General features: G+C 38.3%; 1 protein-coding gene across 3 annotated transcripts in view; it reads right to left on the bottom strand.

The window, feature by feature from the left end:
• TACC2 (transforming acidic coiled-coil containing protein 2) overlaps positions 1 to 21,582 on the bottom strand; it is a 163,397-nt gene extending 141,815 nt beyond the window's left edge. The window contains exons 1-3 of one of the 3 annotated variants that reach the window (XM_083364493.1): positions 21,535 to 21,582; positions 12,321 to 12,508; positions 10,268 to 10,399 (exon numbers count right to left, since the gene is read on the bottom strand). In XM_083364493.1, the coding sequence (XP_083220619.1) occupies positions 10,268 to 10,399; positions 12,321 to 12,508; positions 21,535 to 21,567 (353 nt within the window). In that variant the 5' untranslated portion in view covers positions 21,568 to 21,582. Of the gene's footprint in view, positions 1 to 1,490; positions 4,223 to 10,267; positions 10,400 to 12,320; positions 12,509 to 21,534 lie in introns of those variants that run through there. The other 2 variants (XM_083364491.1, XM_083364492.1) reach the window with 2 other exon arrangements.
• Positions 21,583 to 21,926: the final 344 nt, after the last annotated feature.

Below are 21,926 nucleotides of genomic sequence, written 5' to 3'. Positions count from 1 at the left end.
AGAGATTAATTTAAGATTTTTCTCCCATTTGATCCATAATCCTTTGAATTTGGGAAGAAGAACTGAAATAATGACTAGATTCATGAACAATATAAGACTAAAAGGCAGTTTGCTGAAAGAACCCAACCAAAATATGGCTATTTTACATCTTAGTTTGTTGTAGGCAATGATTTGATTAAAAATTGAAAAAAATGTGGATATAAACACTAGAGAACAGGTCTGCAGCATGCTTAATTTTTCCTCGGCTGTGAAATATTAACAATTCAGTTGCTTTCTCTGTGAGAGAATGATCTTGAACATGCTATATAAAAAAGCAACTTATAGCTATATACATTTGCTAAATAAACCTGCAAACCTCAGATCCCACATATCTGTATACCAATGTTATGCCATATAAATTAATTTTAACTGGGGTTTTATTTGTTCAGGGACGGATATAATTTTTTAAACTGTTTTTAACTTTTGTATTTTTTGTTTTAATCACCCTGTAAACCGCCCTGAGTCCTTCGGGAAAGGGTGGTATATAAATATAATAAAAATAAATAAATCTCAATCAAATCTCACTGGAAATTCTGAAATAATATGTGATATAAAAATGAACATTTTGGAATACCAGGGAACATTGGAAAAGAATTTTGAGTAATTTAGGTGAATTATACTATAGCAGTCAGAGATATTCCAGGCTAACTTTTTCTTTATATATGAGACCTTGTATTAATAAACACAGCTAAAGCAGAGCTATCTGATTATAGCTACTAGAATATGACTGACAACTGAGAGATTCTAATGATATACATTTTTAATCCTAAATTATATATCCAGAAATAAGATCCTTGACTTCAGTGAAGCATTTTTTTAAGGATGGTGTTGCTCCTTTGAGTCAGATTTTACTTTAGATATTGCCTGGACTAGATGGTGTAGTTTCCTTGGCAAGGTTTTTCAAAAGTGATTTACTATTGCCTCCTTCCTAGAGTTGAGAGAAAGTAACTGACCCAAGCTCATCCAACTAGGTTTGTAGCCCAGACATGTCAAACTGGTGACATCATGTGACATTGCAAGACCTATCAGGCCTATTTTGCCATTGCCGGCAGTGGGGTGGGTGTGGCTTCCGGATGATGCCTCTGGACCATTGGCCAGTAGTTTGACACCCCTGTTCTAGCCTGTTGCCTTAATGGTTGTATACTGAAGCTTAGTGTCTGGAAAGTGTATACTGAATTATAGCCTAAGTGTTAGCACTCAGAAAAACCTGACATTTGTACAGCTCTAAGGCTGTTAAAAGTGACATTACTTCCTTAAAATCCAGTAGTTTCATTAATTTCAGGTGAAGAATTAAGACACTCTTCCTAAGTAGGCAGTCCCTGCTGCAAGATAAATATGCTAAACAAAGTTCAATTCAATTAAAAAAATGCTTGATCCATCCTCTCTAACTGCTATCTTGCATGAACATCAATATAATGAATTCTTTTTACAGTTAATTTTAAATTAAATACCTTTCTGGGGGTAATTCTTCCATTGCCATGTTTTCAAGCAAACTAGGGAAGCTTTGCTCCAATTCTGAATGTGAAATAGGTGAGATTATTTCCTGGATATCTTGAAAATCTAAAGGTTCTTCTTTGGGTTGATTTAAATAAGCCATATCCACATCTGTCCATACAGTTTGTTCCAACCCTTGAAGGGTTTCTGAATGTCTCTTTACATCAGGTGATTGAATGTCTATGCTGCCTTGCAAAACTGCATCACAGTTGTTGGTGTTTAGCATACTTGTAGTATCTGCTTTAGGAATGTCAGTAGAAAAACCTGGTCCTTCTGGTGTGCTCAAATTGATGTCATTTGTTTTTTCTATACAACTCTCTTGAACACTGCTGGATCCCAATTTGGACTCAACAGGACTTACTTCATTTTTAAAATAAGTAATTAGCTTATGTTTTCCTGTGTCCTGTCTCTTTTCTTCCTCTACGGACCAGTTATTGCTATCTATGGCATCCAGTACTGTAACAGCTTGGTTCTGTAATGTATGTTCATTGGGAAAATTAGGATTTTCATCAAGCAATATCCTGGACTGATCTGTTTGTTCTTTATGAGCATCAAGATCTTCTCTAAGAAATGACAGTGTTGAAATCTTGGCTAGTTCATTACTGTTGTCACCATTTCCCTTGTCGATGTGTTTATTTCCATCATACATGAACTGTTCTTCAGGTTCATCTGTTTCAAATTTACACAGATTAATTAGGTTACCTTCCTTTACTTCAGCAGCAGTGGCTGTGGCATCGAAATCTGGAACAACTCCAGGAATAATTAAAGATTCTTCATTTTTAGGAGTAAATGACAGATTCTCCGTTTCTTGGTTTCCAGAACTTCTAGATTGAAATTCTACTTTTTCTGTGCTCACTTGATTCTCAGCAGTATCACGGCTTAAAGAGCAAAGGAGATCATGAAACTCTGCATTTATTTCATGACTGCATAAGCCATCCGCTTTAACTAACTTGGGGAAAGTTGCAAGAGAGTTTTGGTTTAAGCAATGTTTGTCGATAGGGATCTTTTCTGAAAAGGCGCTTGGCAAATTGTATTCCTGACTGTTTGCCAGCATTCCTGTGTGTTCTTGTTCCTGCGCTATTTTCTCTTTAGTGATTTCAGCCTCCAAAGGCAGTGTGCATTTTTTTGTTTTCCAGTCATTCTCTGGATCTCCATCTGCATTGTTTTTATCAGATTTTTCCATTTCCTGCTTAACCTCTATTTCTTTACCTCCTGGACTGACCCTCTCACTCAGACTCTGTTCAGTGGCAAGGTTAGGCAAATTGGCAGGCAAGGCATTTGGGACTACCTGTTCAAATATTTTGCTAATATGTTTCCTGAAATCAAAAAAGCCAATGCTGAATGCCTTGGAAGATGAAATCTCTGGTTCTTTTTCAGATATTGCTGCAGGCTGCCTGGGAACATCTACTTCAGTCTTGGGAAGGTTACATTTCTCTATGAAATCACATTTGCTTTCTTCTTCAACGTTACTGTGCTTGTTATCTTCACAACTTATATTTGTTGCAGTGTCTTCCTTACGATTTGCTTGCTTATCGAGTGACGAAAAGTCCCAAAACTTCCTTTCTAAACTTGAAAGGCCGAGTAGAGATTCTGCTGAGCTGTTATGCTGCTGGGCTTTGAAATGTACATCACTTTTATCCCCTTTTAGCTTAATTGCCAAGAACTCATCCTGCAGCTTCTTGAAATTAAATGGTGACAAATTTCTTTCAGCTTGCCTGATTTCAGAAACATCCTGCGAGGTTAAAGCATGCTCTTCTGAAAGGAACTCTTGGCCTGGAATGCAAGATCCCTTTTCTGGAACAGCTTCTGAAGGAATATCATCTAAATTCATTGCTTCTGGTTTCCTTTGATCAGTTGTGCTGTTCTCTACAAAAGCATCATCTAAGTCAATGGGTATAGCAGCTGCAGTCTGCAGACTGGGAGCAGTATCTAAGACATCTTGAGATGCCACAGCTTCTGGCTCACTTTTTTTAAATTCACCATTAGGGCTATGATACATAAAGTCTGCAGGCTGGCAGCTTACTTGGCGGGGCCCGTTATGCAGAAGTGCTGATGTTGAAAGAGGCGTTGGTTCTGCTTGAGAGCTAACAGATAGGATGTCAGTCTTTTCAACAGGGTATGTTTCATGCCAAGCATCACTCAAAGGAACTTCTGGGCTGTTAGGTAATCCAGGAGGATGTTCATCTATTCCTATGTTTTCAGAAGGCAGGAAAGTTACGTCCCCTTTGCACGTTACTTGCTCATCTTTCAGAATAGTTTCATTTATTAAACTCAGGTGCTCTTCTATCTCTGTATGTAAATTTTGTTCATCCAATTCTGGTTCTTTGCTTGGTAAGTTAACAGCAGTCCCACTGTCCTTAGAATGTTCACCTACACAGGTTAAACTCTCCTGCAGGGTTTGTGCCTGTTCAGTACCGACACTAGCAGTTTTCTGTGTCACTGGAATAAAGTCTGTAGCATCGGTACTGCTTGTGTATTTGCCGTCTGACAGTTCATCTAAGCCACCCAACTGTTTAACTGTAATAGATTTTTCAGCAAATACACCCCTCTGGCTTGCTCCTTCCAAAACCCCATCTGAAAGCAGAGAATTAGAAAGGTCTTGCTTTGAGTTGTTGAAGATTTCTTTGCTAAGATGACTTTCTTCCTCCAGTGGGTTTAATACATTTGGCAGGCTGTTTTCTTGTGTGGGGTTTCCCACAGATTCAGAAATATGTGTTAGAGATGCATTTTCATTTGATGGATTATTTGGTTTTGCTTCTGGCCCACCGAGCACTTTTTGGAGCTTGTGTAGTTTGTCTTCAGTTTGTTGTAGTTCACTTTTATCAAGCTCCTCGTGGCCAATGGAATGATTTAATTCCAATGGGTGTAGCCTTTCAGGAGATGTCTGGTTAGAGTTCTCTCCCTGGGAACTCGCAACTGCTTGAAGACCATCGTGATCCAGGTCTTTACCTCCTGGGCCTGAAATACGCTGTTTGTCTTCACTTGCCTTGCAGATGGTGCCAGAGGACTTTGAGCTTTTGTCTGACTGCACTTTGGGAGATGTCATTGAAATGCCCACCATCTGCTGATTTTCCACAGACTCTTTGGGATGAGTTTCCAAACATTCTTTGGAATCATTGCTCATGAATGGACAATTGTTTGCCCTTAGGCTATTATCACCTAAGTCTCTAAGCTTTAATGGCTGGGGACTGGTTTCTACTCCAACTGCTGATATTGAAGGGCTGCCAGAATAATCATGTTTTATACGAGGGTCATTTTCTTCAATTGCTTGTTCCAGCTGCACTTGCTGTGTGGAGTCCAATTTGATATGTGTTTCTTGTGCCAAAGTTGTGTCAGTTTCTTGTTTTTTCATCCCTGTTTTGCATTCCTCCTGTCTAGCTTCATTCTTCCCCAAAGCACTGCTTTGTTCAGCAGTAGTCACAGGTACAGAGTTTGGGTCACTGCCAGCTGTTGAGGCACATCTTTCACTTTCAGAGTGGGATTCATCCTCTAGAATGTTTGTTTTCCCAGTTGCAAGACATTCAGCACTTCTGGCCTGTTCATTTAAGTTGTGGAACTCAAGTTCTGTTTTAGATACTGCAATTATTTCTGCATTTGAGGCATTATCCTCTGAATTTATTTCATCCATCAACTGGTCTTCCCATTCTGATTTGGTTTTTTGAGCAAGTGGCTGTTCCCAGGATTCCTCTTTTTTATTTTGCATAATATCATTGTCCTCAGAATGCAGAGACAGTGAGCCATCTGCAATCTCATTCTCTTTATTGACTGGAAAGCAGAGCTGAATGTCTTCTGCACTGGAATTTAAAAGATCACAAGTCTGCAAGCTGTCTTTTCCTTGTAAAAGTATTTGATCAGAAGACTCAAGACTGGCTACTTTTTTTTCATTTATGGTTGTGTTTTTTTGCTCCAAGTTCTCACTTAATTCTGGTGAATGTTCATTGAGTATATTCAGATTACATAAGGAACTGAGGTTCTTTTCTAAAATGTTGCCACTGATATTGGTTTCTAAACCACTTACTTGAGAACTCCAATAATCATCCAAGGTAGCATCTGGATTGATCTGTCTTGAATTCATATCAAAAGTTAGTGGTGTCTCTTGGGGGCAGTTTATATCTTCATGTATAACCTGACTTGAGGATGGGACCTCTTGACATCCATCCTCTTTGTTTCTGGAAAAAACAGCTATTATAGTTTCTTCTTTATTATACTCAGCAAGGTCATTCTCACTCATGAAATCTCTTGTTCTTCTGTCAAGTAACAACAGTCTATCCCCAACAGATTCTTCCTTCACCATATACATAACATGTTCTGGGTCAGCTAAGGTTGTATTTCCCCTGCTCATAGATTCGGTTTGTGTGATTTCCTTTGTAATTTGTTCTGGTATGTTCTGAGATGTATTTGCTTTTTGCATTTTGTCTTTTATTTCTGGTAACAAGGATGCCCCAGAAGGTTCCAAGCTAACTGGTAAATCCACACAATAGACGCTTGGTTTCGGACTGATAGCTTTTTCTAGCCATTCCTTTTCAGATGAAAAGTTGTCAATTGGTTGTTCTGTCATGGTTAATGATAACAAGTTTGACGTGTTTGAGGGCAAACTGGATACAATAGGAGGATCCTCAAGCACCTCAGTATTCTTTTCTGGAAATGTTTGGAATTGACTGTCCCCTCTGTTCACTTCACTGTTGCTATCTTCGCTGATGACACCTCTGAACTCAACAATTCTCTGATCAGTACCAGATGTACCATATTTATTGAAGTCTGAATTTTCTGTTATGAGATTATTTGGAATACAGTTTTCTTTTTTCATTACCAGGTTATCTACACTACCTGTGTTCAGTCCCACTGGTTTTATTAAAGCCTGTTCCTTGTTACTCTCTTCTAATTTAGTCTCCTGTCTGATTTCTTTAGTGGTATAACAATCTCTGCCTTTCTCCATCTTAGGCAGATGAGCAACGTTTGACTTCTTTCCTTCAGTCAACAGTCCACTGTGTTGCAAGGAATCTAATACAGTGGAATTGCTTTCCTTGGTTTCAGGTCCTGACGTCCAAGTAGAATCTGATGAAGGAATCTGTTCCAAAACAGTATTATTTGGATCTTCCTTATACTGTCTTGTAAAAGTAGTAGCATAATGGTCAGCATCTGTTCCACTGACAAGAGGTACAGTTCTTGGGTCTTTGTCATTCACAATAGCAGGGTATAACACCAAGGCAGGCAAACCTCTAGGGACATTGTCAAGGCTTAGTGCAGTACATTCTTTACCATGCATATGTTGACTTTGAGCTTTTCCTTCTTCTTCAGTACATTCTAAGGAATCTCTCTTATCCAGGTTATTCTCCAGCACCGTCATATCTGGATATGCCATAACAGTGTGTTCACTGATTGATTCTCCAGCAGTGTTACTGCAGAGGCCTTCATTATTTAGGCTCACTTCCACTTCAGTCTCCTGTCTGATTTCTTTAGTGCTAAAAGAATCTCTGCCTTTCTCACTCTTAGGCCACAGGTTAATGTGTGTCTTCTCTCCTCTGGTCAACAGTTCACTCTGTTGCAATGAATCTAATTCACTGGAATTGCTCTCCTTGGTTTCAGATCCTGGTGTCCAAGTAGAATCTAAGAAGGGAATCTGCTCCAAAGCAGTATTATTTAGATCTTTCTCATACTCTCTTGCAGAAGTAATAGCATCTGTTCCGCTAACAAGAGGTTCAGTTCTGGGGTCTTTATCATTTATAATAGCAGGGTTTGACATCATGGCTGGCAAGCCTTCAGTGCTACTTTCAAAACTTAGTGCAGTGCATCCCTCACCATGCTTAGAAAGCATTGGCATCTGTCGCCTTTGATCTTGTCCTTCTTCTTCAGTGCCTCCCAAGGAATCTCCCTTGTACAGGTTGTTCTCCAGTGCCATCACATCTGGTTGTGCCACAACAGTGTTTTCACTGGTTGATTCTTCAGCAGTGATACTACAGAGGCCTTCATTATTCAGGCTGCCAACAATGGAAACATTTATTCATTTCAATTTGGCAATAAATTCCACATCACAGAAGTTTAAAAGCCATGCATGCACATGCACTGAAAAGCTATCTGTTTGATTTCATGAGGCAAGAAGTCAGAGGCATCAATGATATAAAATTTCTGCAAGAGAATCATTAGATGCAAATATATTCCTGTAGCACGTATTTATTTATTTGATTTTTATTCCACCTTTATTACTTTATAAGTAGCTCAAGGAGGTGAACAAACATAATACTCCTTCCATCTCCTATTCTCTCCACAACAACATTTTGTGCTACTGTATTAGATATTTTAATTTATGGAATTGTCAGTTGGTTCACCTGATGTTCATGATAGACTTAAAATTAATCCTGATTTGAGTAGAGAATATAGAAAAGTTATCAGACCAGAAATGAATTTTAGATGATATGACCACATACTGTATCTTTGGATTTTAAAGCTCTTCCAGTTTTAAGTTTAATTTAGATCACCATTTCTCAGTCTTGTACTTTTCAACTGTGCAGCAACTGTAACTCCCAAAATTCTCACTGAAAATTCTGGCAATTATAGCTCCAATAGTCCAGAAACACCATTTGGATTTGCGAGATCTAGTTTAGACTTCTACATTGCAACCTTCTGTATGTAATAAATTACAGCTAAAATCCCAATTCAATTTAGTATGGAATAAACGCAATGAACGTAGCAATACTGAATTCTGAACAAATGTGTAGGATGCTTACCAATTCATGATATGGCTTTTTACTCTAAAGACAAATTAAAATACACAGTATTGTCATGTACTAGAAAGCCTCGCCAAATAACATTCTGATTCTTATTCTACCTGTTTCTCTGACTTATTCAGTTCCAATGAAACAACCTTAAGCTGCTACTATTTCCATAATTTGATAACCATTTTCTGTTTTCCTCCTAACCTGAGTGATCTCTCTTCTTAAATTGAAACTGATCAGTTGTTTCTTGGTACTTCACATCATTGTTCCTCCCAGTTAGCAGATCTTGCCTGCAAAAATGCAGATGATCATTAGAGGGCAGCAAAGCTCAGGGTAATATTTTGCTGCAGTCTTGAGGTCTGGATTGTTGCAGGCCAGATCTGGTAGGCCTATATTTGCTATCGGAAACTTCCATCTTGACTTTCACAGGATCTGACCTCGCCATATTTGCTTAATGCCCAACTGTTTTATGAGTGCTGATGCGTTTCAGTATTTGGGAATGCAAACTATGTACTACTGTAGCACTTTCACTAAAAAAAAGGAGAATACTGTATTCTGCCTAGATAACAATCAAGTTCAGTTTCAAGCAAGTTACAAGACATCAGATTGAATATAGATTACCAACACTGTAAGATAACTCACTAGGAATTCAATAAAGCTTCTCTTTTCACTGCCTTCCTAGAATTCAAAAATAGAAAAAGCCTTCAAGTAAAGTGGCCACAGTACTTGGCTGGGGATATTCCACTCAATTTAGTAGATTTAAAACTTACAGATCTGATTTATGTTTATCTATAAATCGAAGCAACTGTATATCTAGTACCTGTAATTAGAGTGTACAAGACACCTCAGAACTACATGCCTTGAGTGAAGCCCTCAGAAACACTGCAAAAATTAGCACTAAATTATAATTATTAATACAACTGAAGGGGAAATTATTTCATTCACATGAAACAATCATATTTACAGTATTTAATTAATGTAATTTTAATTTAGCTTCTTTCTGTAAGATCCATTTTCTTGTCCTGGTTTCACCTCGTTTTTGCAGCATAACTCATGGCACATCATTGAAAATCAAGAGGAGTCTCCCCCCCCATCACACTTTATTTTCAATTTACTCTCAATTATTCATACAATCAGGAATCAATTTTTATGACTTTTCAAAAAAATGTCTTTGCTTTTTTATTTGAAATATATGCTACAGTCAGGCAGGCATTTCATTCTGTGTGCTTCTTTCAAATTTTAGATTATTAGAGAGTATGTTTAAATATATTGAGATGCCTCATGAGAACAAACACAAAACAGATTATGCTGCACATAAATTTTGATTTGCCACGCAAACATGCCTTTACTTTCAAATATAGCGTACAGGGTTAGGCAATTGGACCTGAGGTAATAGCTGGAATGGTGGAAAGAAATTTAACGGTACTTTCAGAATTCCATAAGATGCATTTTACTTTTCTTATAGGGAAGTGAACTGAAACACCATCAGACTTCTAGAGAAGCAATGGAGGACTGAAGATTGCTCTGCAGAAAGCAGATACGAGGGCCAGGAAGAGAAGAGGAGCCACTAAATAGACAGGCTCCCCAAACTTCTCTCAGATCAGGGAGAGGACCAGGTAGCCCAGGGGTAGGCAACCTCAGCTCTTTTATGACTCATGGACTTCAACTCCCAGAATTCCTGAGTCAGCTATGCTGACTCAGGAATTCTGGGAGTTGAAGTCCATGAGTCATAAAAGAGCCGAGATTGCCTACCCCTGCCTGAACAATTAAGAACAAAAAGATAAGAAAACCAAGACTTCAGAAACATGCGAAATTCAAGCAGCACACTGTCATTCAGAAAACCGAAATCTAATAAATAGTCAAAAACTATGTAAGGGAAACTCCAAAAGCCAGAATAAGCTTATCTATGGTTGCATTATTATTATTTATTTATTTTTTAAAAACCCTCCATAAACACAATGCAAATCCAAATCCATAAGTACGCAGAAAAAAACAAGGATATTTCCTCAAATTAACTATACCTGCTCAGGAGAGGATTCTGGGTCCTTAACTCTTCATTTATGTCAATCCCAGCAAAAAGAAGATTATTTGGGGCTAGGGACTGGTAGGATTCCCTTTCCTCCAAGTCACACACTACAGGCCAGTTTCCACTGCTAGAAAAAGAAAAGGGGTTGTAGAAAAAGGAACACATTCACAATTGTTAATACCAAATCTGAAATGGAAAAATCAATTTGGCATGCAGTCATATTTCCCTTAGAATATTATGTGATTTGAATCGATGCACTTTTAAGTCTTCCCATCCTGTTATTTTTTTTAATCTAGAGTCCAGGGGTAGGCAACCTTGGCTCTTTTATGACTTGTGGACTTCTAACTCCCAGAATTCCTGAGCTAGCATGGCTGGCTCAGGAATTCTGGGAGTTGAAGTCCACGAGTCATAAAAGAGCCAAGGTTGCCTACCCCTGATCTAGACCTTCACTCTCTTCCCACAGTGATGAAGGTATGGAGTGGGAAATTAATCTGTCAAGCTTCTCACGCTGGACTTGGAATCTTATGACATCTCCTAAGTTAGCCTGATTCTTTGGTTCAGTTTGGTAGAAGATTTACAGAGACAGCTTGGCTAGATAGAACTTTTATTGCAGACAAGAATAAATAAATACATTGCTTGCCTACTGCTAGTGAGAATTACTACTTTTATACCACTAGAGGCATAAAAAAATTAAACTTGTGACTTCTTCCTGCCCTTCAAACTGTCAAATACTTGGTGCATCCTTTTGGAATTCTTGAGGTAAAATCGTTCTTGTATATTTCCATAGTAGACACCTCTGATTTGGGAATTGCTGGTTCCTACCTGAGCCCTCAGAGCAGTGTCCCCATAAATGGGCAGCCTTGCTCTTTAGCTGAAAAATCTGCTGACCTTTGCTCTTATGTGCTTCTAGAAATTATTCATACCCTCCAGTTCATTTTCTGCCTCAAGCCTCCTACTGAGAGAAGGCCAAGCTTTCCAGGAAGGAAAACTAACCCAAACCCCCAAACATTGCATGCCTGAAATAAACTTGACACTAGAGAATGTTCAACCTTAACTAACTACCACATGGGAAACACACACACACACACACACACACACACACACACACACGTGTGTGTGTGTGTGTGTGTGTGTGTGAAATGTTAACTATTTAGATTACCTTGCTAGGCCCCTTGCTAGGCCCCTATTTAGATTACCTTGCTAGGCCCCAAACAACTGCCTAATGTGCAATCAGCCCAGGTTCGAATCTCAGAAGGGTATGGCTGACTGATGAAAACTAATAAGTTAGAAATGCATTTCAGTCTCACTTAATTCTTTGTTAGTAATTTACACAAATATATGAGCTGTCCGGTGTGACTACTGCCTGTTCGATGGCCTTCAAGATAGGCTGAAAACAGGAAATAAAGATTTGCCCCATGTTTGGGGCCTAGCAAGGTAATCTAAATAGTTAACATTTGACACATATCTCCCCTTGCAGAAGCTAACAAAGCAAGAAGGATCCTGTGGCTCAAGAGGTAAAAACAACTGCCTAATGTGCAATCAGCCCAGGTTCGAATCTCAGAAGGGTATGGCTGACTGATGAAAACTAATAAGTTAGAAATGCATTTCAGTCTCCCTTAATTCTTTGTTAGTAATTTACACACACACACACACACACACATACACACACACACACACATATATATATGTTTCCCATGTGGTAGTGTATGTATGTATGTATGTATATTTTAATAGCAAAGTTTGTAGTACCACATAAAGCGGGTCATTATTTTATTCTTTCTTAATTTAAAATAATTAATTCCCTGTTCCTTAATTCCCAAGTACTACATTGGCTAAGAACTCTTAGGTCATCATATGCATCTACTGAAATGATATTAAAACCCCATTACATTCTTGTATTGCCCATGAATATAAAAAGGGAATTAATTGGGTAGTAAGTGACTTTTAATTTGTAATGTTACTTGAGTTACTGTGGTAACAACTTCCTGGGCAACAGACAACTTTAAATTACTTATTTCACCAACAAAGTAAAAACATATCCTGCCTACCTTGTATCTTTTGCAGTTAATGAGAAACTATCGTCTGGTAATGGTAGTGAAACTGCAGAATCTGATGGTAACGTGTCCCGGTCATCTTGGTTGAGTGATTTGTCTCTGCTCTTTTTCCTTGACTTTTTAGTTCTTATTTCTTTCTCAGTACTAAGTGGCTCTATTGGTTTTGGAACTGAAGAGCCCTCCTGGCAAAGCAAAACAAAACATGAGTTTTAGTTAAAAAGCATCCAAGCAATACAATGAATACTTGCTTTTTTTAATAGCAAAATAAAAATTGTATCCTTTATTAATGTCCTATTTTAATGTTGTTGAGAAACTAATAATGAATACACAAATAATCGTAAAATAAAAGTCTGGAACTGTGTGTTGTGTGGGAAGATGAACAACGATGTGACGCTCTTAGCTGGCCCTTAGGAACATATCCTTATCTCTTTTTCCAGCCCATTGGCCATTTCCTTTCGATCAGGAAATCTATTAGTATGGCAGACAGAGAGGAGAAAAAGTTGTCCTTCAAAATATGTTTTTTTAAAATGACAAAAAATATACTTCAGAATGAGGGTAACTTGTCAATGGTACTTACATAAGAAGAAATTTGTGGCATTTTAAAAATTATTTTTTTAATGTTCTTGTGTTCATATAACACAAGACTTTCTGTTGTCTTTGTTGTAATAGACTAAACGTTCAATGATAAAAAAAAACATGAAACAATAATCTGTCAGTCTCAAAGAAAGCTTTCAGTTCCAGTAGGGTGTTTGTTAGGCCACTGTAATAATAAACTGAAATATTAAGAACTATATGCATACAAAATATAATGCTTAAACAATATATAAGTACAGATACTAATCTTATTGGACTCAGTGCTTCTACATTTTATTTTGAATTATAATTCCCATTGGATTATCCTTTTCATTTATTTTTTATTTTTATTTTTATTTTAATTCCATTTATATCCCGCCCTTCTCCGAAGATTCAGGGCGGCTTACAAGCTTAGCAGTAGCCTTCATTCTATGTATATGCCTGCTTGTTAAGGCTTTCACACACACCCCCAAGCAGCATTATTACAAAGTCAGCTTAATTGCCCCCAACAATCTGGGTCCTCATTTTTACCTACCTTGGAAGGATGGAAGGCTGAGTCAACCTTGAGCCTGGTGGGACTCGAACCTGCACTAATTGCAGGCAGCTGGTGTTACTTAAGGAGGCATTAGCCCACTGCTCCACCAAGGCTCTTTAGACTACCATAGGTTTATGATGTTTCTTCCTAACAGCTGAATTAATGTACATTTTTGACAGCAGGATATCTGAGGAACATTTGGTTGGAATTTTCCCCTTTCAATATAGCTTATTATTTTCTAAACTATACCACACAACAACAATTCTGACTACATGCAATCCATTTGTGAATGGCAGGTGACAACCCCTAGCCAACTTTCTCTGTGCTTCAAAGCTACTGTAAACAAGCTGAGTTTAGTTAGAGATGAAAGAGTATCAGGAAATTCCAGAGCTGTAAGTCAGACTGGAAAGGCAAAAGCCTTTATGGGAAAAGACAATAGTAAACCTCTTCTGAATGGTTATCAAGAGAATTACATGGATATTACCATGTAGAAATAAAGACGCTCAACTAGAGGACATGTTTAATCTCCTGTATTGTATTCAGCCATTATGTGGTTTGCTTTTCTTTCCTTTAATGTCATATTATATATGAACTAAAACACTATTGTTTGAGAATCATGGACTATAGGAGACCTCTAGGTTTATGGCAGACTTAGTAATCTGTAGATATTTTTTCTTTTTCCCTTACAGAACTCTAAGTATGGAAAACATTCCAACACCTGCCCTAAAAGAGAAGATTTAGTCCACATTTAAGGTTTCAAAGATTAAGGTGAATATGAAGTTTGCTATTTCATCATTCTCATCCTAACCTTTAAAATCCTAAGGAACTCCAAAATCAGACTGAAAACAATCACTTCCCCCATTGCAGAGCCAACACCACAATACTGGACAGCTTCCTTTATCCCCTGGAAGGATGATAGATTGTCTGCAGTGCCCAAGCCCTTAAATGTTGCCCATCTATAACAGACTATTATGTTCTATACTTGTATTTTAATTAGGCTGAAATAGTTGGCATTATTTAAAAAATGGTAGACAAGGCAGATCTGTAATTGCACTAGCATCTCGATTACAACCACATACAGGTTTTGGAGTATGAGTGTTTTAAGATGCAAGAAATCATTCCAGGGTGAAAATGAAAGCATAGATGATCTGAACCTAGTATTACATTACTGTCTTAAATGAAGTTTTGGAGAGTGAACTGAAAGAATAGTTTCTTCCATTTATTCTGTATTCTTCAATGATTGCATGTGTGACTATATTATTCCACATACACAGATCCCTAATGTAGAAGATACCTCTCATAATAAAAACTTATAAAAATCCCCATTTGATGAGAAGATATCTACAACTGACCTATAGACTAATCCCTTGTCCTTTTACCAGTAGTAATATGTCTATAAAAATAGGTTTGTTAAATTTATGAGCAAGAACATTTCCCCTTTCCTTGAGGTGAAATAGCAAGAAACAAATTTGTTGGAAGTTTGGGTTATTTTGAATTTCTCTGGAAAAAGCAGTTTGCTGATGAAAGGAGAGAGCTTTTAAACTTGCATTGTGCATATATACATACACATACAGGTGAAACTCGAAAAATTAGAATATCGTGCAAAAGTTCATTTATTTCAGTAATGCAACTTAAAAGGGAAAACTAATATATGAGATAGACCAGACATGTCAAACACAAGGCCCGGGGGCCGGAGCCGGCCCATGAAGTGGTTTCATGCAGCCCGCGAAGCCACCCTGGAAACAGTGAGGGAACGGCGCCCTCTGCCTTGGCCCTGGCCCAGAGACCCTCCTTCTGCCAGAGACCCTCAGAACTGTCCCACTCCTGACCAGGCCCCCATAGGCACCCTCGATGCGAACGATGTAGAGCTGGCCACGCCCACCCAGTAGGCCATACACACTCTAGCCACGCCCACCCAGTAGGCCACGCCTACCCTGGCCATACCCACACGGCCCCCTGATGGCAACCACAATGGTGATGCGGCCCTCAATGAAATTGAGTTTGACACCCCTGAGATAGACTCATTACATGCAAAGCAAGATAATTCAAGCCGTGATTTGTCATAATTGTGATGATTATGGTGTACAGCTCATGAAAACCCCAAATCCACAATCTTAGAGAATTAGAATATTACATGCAATCAATAAAAGAAGGAGTGCACGTAGAACAATATCGGACCTCTGAAAAGTATGCATATGTACTCAGTACTTGGTTTGGGCCCCTTTTGCAACAATTACTGCCTCAGTGCGGCGTGGCATGGAAGCTATCAGCCTGTGGCACTGCTGAGGTGTTGTGGAAGACCAGGATGCTTCAATAGCAGCCTTCAGCTCTTCTGCATTGTTCGGTCTCATGTCTCTCATCTTTCTCTGGGTAATGCCCCATAGATTCTCTATGGGGTTCAGGTCAGGTGAGTTTGCTGGCCAATCAAGCACAGTAATCCCACGGTCATTGAACCAGGTTTTGGTGCTTTTGGTAGTGTGGGCAGGTGCCAAGTCCTGTTGGAAAATGAAGTCAGCATCCCCATAAAGCTCATCTGCTGCAGGAAGCATGAAGTGCTCCAAAATCTCCTGGTAGATGGCTGCGTTGACCCTGGACTTAATGAAGCACAGTGGACCAACACCAGCAGATGACATGGCTCCCCAAATCAACACAGACTGTGGAAACTTCACACTGGACTTCAAGCATCTTGCAGTGTGTGCCTCTCCATTCTTCCTCCAGACTCTGGGTCCTTGGTTTCCAAATGAGATGCAAAAGTTGCTCTCATGAGAAAAGAGGATTTTGGACCACTGAGCAACAGACCAGGTAAGACGCTTCTGACATTGTTGTTCAGGAGCGGCTTGACAAGAGGAATATGACATTTGAAGCCCATGTCCAGGATCCGTCTGTGTGTGGTGGCTCTTGATGCACTGATTCCAGCCTCAGTCCACTCCTTGTGAAAGTCCCCAACACTTTTGAATGGCCTTTTCCTGACAATCCTCTCCAGGCTGCGGTCATCCCTGCTGCTTGTGCACCTTTTTCTTCCACACTTTTCCCTTCCACATAACTTTCTATTAATGTGCTTTGATACAGCACTTTGGGAACATCCAACTTCTTTTGCAATTACCTTTTGAGGCTTTCCCTCCTTATGGAGGGTGTTAATGATGGTTTTCTGCACAACTGTCAGGTCAGCAGTCTTCTCCATGATTGTGATTCCTACTGAACCAGACTGAGAGACCATTTAAAGGCTCAGGAACCCTTTGCAGGTGTTATGGCTTAATTAGCTGATTAGAGTGGGACCCTTTGAGCCTAGAATATTGCACCTTTTCACAATATTCTAATTTTCTGAGATTGTGGATTTGGGGTTTTCATGAGCTGTATGCCATAATCATCACAACTATGACAAATCAGGGCTTGAACTATCTTGCTTTGCATGTAATGAGTCTATCTCATATATTAGTTTTCCCTTTTAATTTGCATTACTGAAATAAATGAACTTTTGCACGATATTCTAATTTTTCGAGTTTCACCTTACCAATTAAGAATATTGCTACTAAAGCAATGTGATGAAATCTTTTATGAGCAAGAAATCTCTCACATAATTTTTCTAGATGTGGTTAGTAACCAGATAGAGTAGCATAAAATTTAATTTTATTTTCTGCTCAAAATAAGTGCTCTGTTTCTTTCAAGATAATTTTATTTAAGGTCTAATCACATCTTAGATGGGTCTACTTATGTTGCCTTTATTTATACTTCTGAAGCTTAAGCTCCTCCTTTAAGACTAATATCTATTCTTTTTTTTCATTGCTGTTTTGTGTTCTTAATAAAATTTTAAGCAGATTTTTGAGAGGGGTGTATTGGGAGTATGATTGTAAGCTCATAATATGCCTTGGAATATAATATGCCTAGGCCTCTCTATATTCTACCGATACTGGGTTAAAAGATACTAGTGATTCTTCAGATGGCAGAAAGGGCAAGTCTTTTTTTTTTTTTTGGATTTACTGCTATGGTTGACCCTAATTGAGGAGACTTATGTAACTTGTCTGGTTGGTTGGGACAGGCCCAGTGATAGGCAAATAGAACTTTTGCACTCAGTACTCAATTTTCATAAATGTGTAAGAGACACAGAAACAATGAATGTATGTATATACACACAATACATATATAGTAATGGTAGCACTGAAAATCTAGGCATTTTAGTCTAATGTGCTGTAAAGACTCATGTTGTTACTTTATTATTCACTCTAATATGTGAACTTAGAAAACTGGGTTGCTTAAGAAAACACGATTTTGAATAGACGGCCATAATCTCAAGAGCACTTGGATAAAAACATTGCATTAATCAAAAGTGCATGATGATTCCCAGAATTAATATTTATACTACCATGGTTTTATATCTATAATACAGTAATATGAAATATATTCTTATTTGGTGTAAAGAAAACAAATAAATTGCTATAATGTGCAAACTATCCTTTTGAGAGCAAGAATAAAATAAGCATGAACAATCCAAATACCCAAAACAAATTTTCATCAAACAAGTTTTTTTATTATTAAATAAAAATATCCTCACAGGCAAAGAGAGCAGGAATCTTGCCAATAAAGTTTACTGATGAATTGGAACCAATTTTATTAAATAGGATTCAACAGGATAAAATTTGATCCATCAAATTCCTGCAAAAGTTAAGTTTGTAATTCTAGTTATGTCATTGTTAAAACAATGTCAGTGTACAGGATGACAAACGTCTCTGAAATTTCTCTGTTAATCATCAAGGATTTAATTATCATTTAGAAAAGGGAGAAAAAAAGAAAAGGTTTTGAACTTAAGTTTTGTACTTGGAAAGCCTGAAGGATGGGTGGGATTATTAGCAACCATTTTTAATTGGTTCAAGTTAACAGAGGTTCTTTCTCTCTGTTCTTTCTCCCACCCATCCCCCAGTAGTCTTCTTCCTGCTGTACTTTCCTCATTATAAACACAGAGCCTTTTAAGGCAGTTGTTGCAACATGATATAGTTCTGTGTCTTGGCTGGAAGTCAGTTTGGATGAATTACACCAAGTTTCCATTCCTAATAACACTGTGCTTGCAGGGAGATGAAGCCCTGGAAAAATATTGTAGTAAAACTGACCTTCTTTGGGTTTTTTTTTTAAATCTCCCATTTGTATTTTTGTGCTACACAGACAGACCAATCTGTTTGGCACAGATGTGAACCTTCATCTGTTAAAGACATCAGTGTCCTCATTCTGAAGGACTCATTTCCTCCATAAGTGGTTGAAAGTGAACACTGGGAAGTTGACCAAAGGACATCCCCCTGGTGTCAGGAGTCTGATTTCAGAAACAACTGCTGAAGTAGTCAGCTACAAACACAAGAGAATTGTTAAAAGGCTGCCCTGAACAGGCCATACTGCTTTGTAGTCAAATAGTCTGTATCTCTGTAGATAAATGGCTATCTAAGTAATAGTCTGGGAACGAAGAGTTAAATTATTTTTGTTTACGTCAGACAATAAAATTATTGTCCTATATTGGCAGTTAGAGTAATTCTGAAATTGTTTTAGTAAGGAGTTTGAGTTTCACTGATATTGATTGGTTTAAACTAATGAGGCTTAGACTTGTACAGAGCTTCACTATCAATCTTCCTGTATGAACACAATTTTTGGCTTCTGAAATATGTTGGAAGCCAGTTTGGTGTAGTGGTTAAGGTATCAGGCTAGAAACTGGGAGACTGTGTGTTCTGGTCCTACTTTGGGTGAGTCATTCTCTCTCTCAATTCTAGGAAAGAAACAATGGCAAATGGCTTCCCCAAATCATGCCAAGAAAGGTGTAAGGACTTGTCCTGGCATTTGCCAAGAGTTAACACTGAATTGGAGATACTAAACAAAACAACAACAAACACTCCGCAAATTACGTTGGTGGGCACTATTTGATAATTATTTATAATTTTCATTGTACTTTTATCAATATTATTTTTTACTGTAAAACGCTATGAGTCCTTAGATTCTCATAGATAGACAGATAGAATCCAAAGAGTGAGCAAGTAAATCAGTCACTCTCTGTCTGTTGATCGATTGATTGATAGCCTTATATGAAATGCATCAGCACATTATAATTTAATGGAATGTCCTTTTATATAGGAACTCTCAGAGGAATGACAAGGGAGTAACTATTTGCCAGAAGGAAACCAAATGACCAATCTATTGTCGTGAAAACAATTAAATTCCACTATTAGAAAATTCATGACCGTAACTTAATTTTCCACAATATACTGCAGTTTTCAGTAATACTAAATTTTAGGATAAAGTTGTGTCGCAGAGATTAAAGGTTTTCATTGTGTTTGTGTTCGTTACCTTGTACCTATGGCAAACCTTCCAGTGCATTGCAATATTTTCTAAACACAGCATTATTTTTTCCAGCATTTAAGTATGTATGTATGTATTTACAATATTTAATTATTTATTTGATTTCTATACCTGTTCATCTCAGCAAATGACTGCAGCAACTTGAAGCTGCAGAGTCTATGAAGCAACTTACTAAGCTTCTCACTAATCTTTGTAAAGAAAACAGTTCTGCTCAATAATGCATAACCAATGCTTTGCAGTGTGGATAATAATTTAAGTTCACAGCAACCTTGCCATGCTTTGTATTCTTCAAACAATTAGCTAGGTTTTGTGTTCTCCCTCCTCTGAAAGACGGAGGTCCAATATTTTCACTCTCAAAAATATAGAATATAGGAAACACATGGTTTGCTCCTCAGAGAATCCCCAAGTATTAAAGGTAAAGGTAAAGGTTCCCCCGCACATGCGTGCTAGTCGTTTCCAACTCTAGGGGCCGGTGCTCATCTCCGTTTCAAAGCCGAAGAGCCAGCGCTTGTCCGAGGATGTCTCCATGGTTATGTGGCCGGCATGACTAGACGCCAAAGGCGCACGGAACGCTGTTACCTTCCCACCGTAGTGGTCCCTATTTTTCTACTTGCATTTTTACGTGCTTTCGAACTGCTAGGTTGGCAGAAGCTGGGACGAGTAATAGGCGCTCACTCTGCTACGCGGCACTCGGGATTTGACCCGCCAAACTGCCGACCTTCTGATCGACAAGCTCAGCGTCCTAACCCACTGAGCCACCATGTCCCTTCCCCAAGTATTACTAATACCTAAAAACCTTGAAAACATACCAAATCTCTACAGATGACAAAGACTCGGGCAATTCTCAGAATTTATATATAAAATAAATAAAAGTTTTGCAGCACTATGTGGTTATATGTGGGTATGAAAGAAAGATCAGTAAAACTACACAGTTTTCTTTAATTTCTCCTACATAATTAGCATAGAAAATCCAATTACACAGGATCTGATGGGTGGGGAAAATATACACAATTTTGGATATATCGGTACACAAACTGCAAAGTGAAAAGCTTAGGTCAGCAAAACAATTTAAGAGTTGATAAGACAGAGCAAGGAATATTCATCACCCATTCCATAACTCTATTTTTCTAAAGATCCGATTTCCCCATTACCAGATCCTTGGAACTTTCCGTGTTGACTAATATCTTACTGGCTGTGTATTGCTTAGAATCTTGAAGATTCCCAAACCAGTAATTCTTCTCCTCAACTGATGAATATTATTTTATTCTAGATTGCCAAAAACATAGCCTGGCACATTTTTAGCATTTTCTGAATTATTTTTCTTTTTAGGGTTCAAAAATTACTAACTCACCCCTTTGGCACACATAGTTTAGTGATGTAGATCAGGGGTCCCCAACTACCGGTCTACTGGGCCGTGGCATGCCAGCAACCAGTCTGTACAAACAAGCAAAGCCCCATCCGTGGGATGCAGGCAGCAAAAAAAAACCACGCACTCTCCGGTTTGTGGAAAAACCTTTCTCCATGGAACCGGTCCCTGGTGCCCAAAAGGTTGGGACCTCTGATATAACCTTTAGGAACTTTTGCACCAACAGAAACACAATTTGTTCTCTCTCTCTCTTTCCTCCATTCACACAAATGGCAGTTTATAGCCTTTGAATGCACTGAAGTCACTAGCATCAAATTTGTTTATCCATTATGAATCTTTTAACTTATACAAATTTAGTAACTTTTAGAAAATGTTTTCTGTAATGATGTTCATACAGAACTCACCTGACTTTCTTGACTGCTGTTTTCATTACCCATTTCAACAGGGAAATTTCAGAGTCAACTTTTGCATTAAGAATATCAGCTGAAAGAAACAAACAGTCATCAGGGATTTTCCAATACTGAGGGAAAATAGCAACCCAAGAAGAAAAACCTGCTTTGTGCCTCCCTGAATCTCCGTCTCCATAGAAATTCTCCCCAAGTCAAGCAGGTATGAAAAGATAACTTTACATTACAGATCTGACTTCTGCCAATCCTAGTTTTGAAGTTCTTGTTTGCTCAGTCCCATACAACAGAGGGGAGCAATCAGAGACACTATGCTCTGACTACGTTCAGGATGTAGAATCAAAACAAAAAAGAAGAATGATGGGTCCACATCATTTCAAAATAGGTTTCCT

This window comes from Vipera ursinii (genome assembly GCF_947247035.1).
Source record: "Vipera ursinii genome assembly, chromosome: 5".
In the NCBI taxonomy this organism is placed as follows: domain Eukaryota; kingdom Metazoa; phylum Chordata; class Lepidosauria; order Squamata; family Viperidae; genus Vipera; species Vipera ursinii.
The sequence above is the reverse complement of the archived record's forward strand: the minus strand, read 5'-3'. Positions and strand labels throughout refer to the sequence as shown.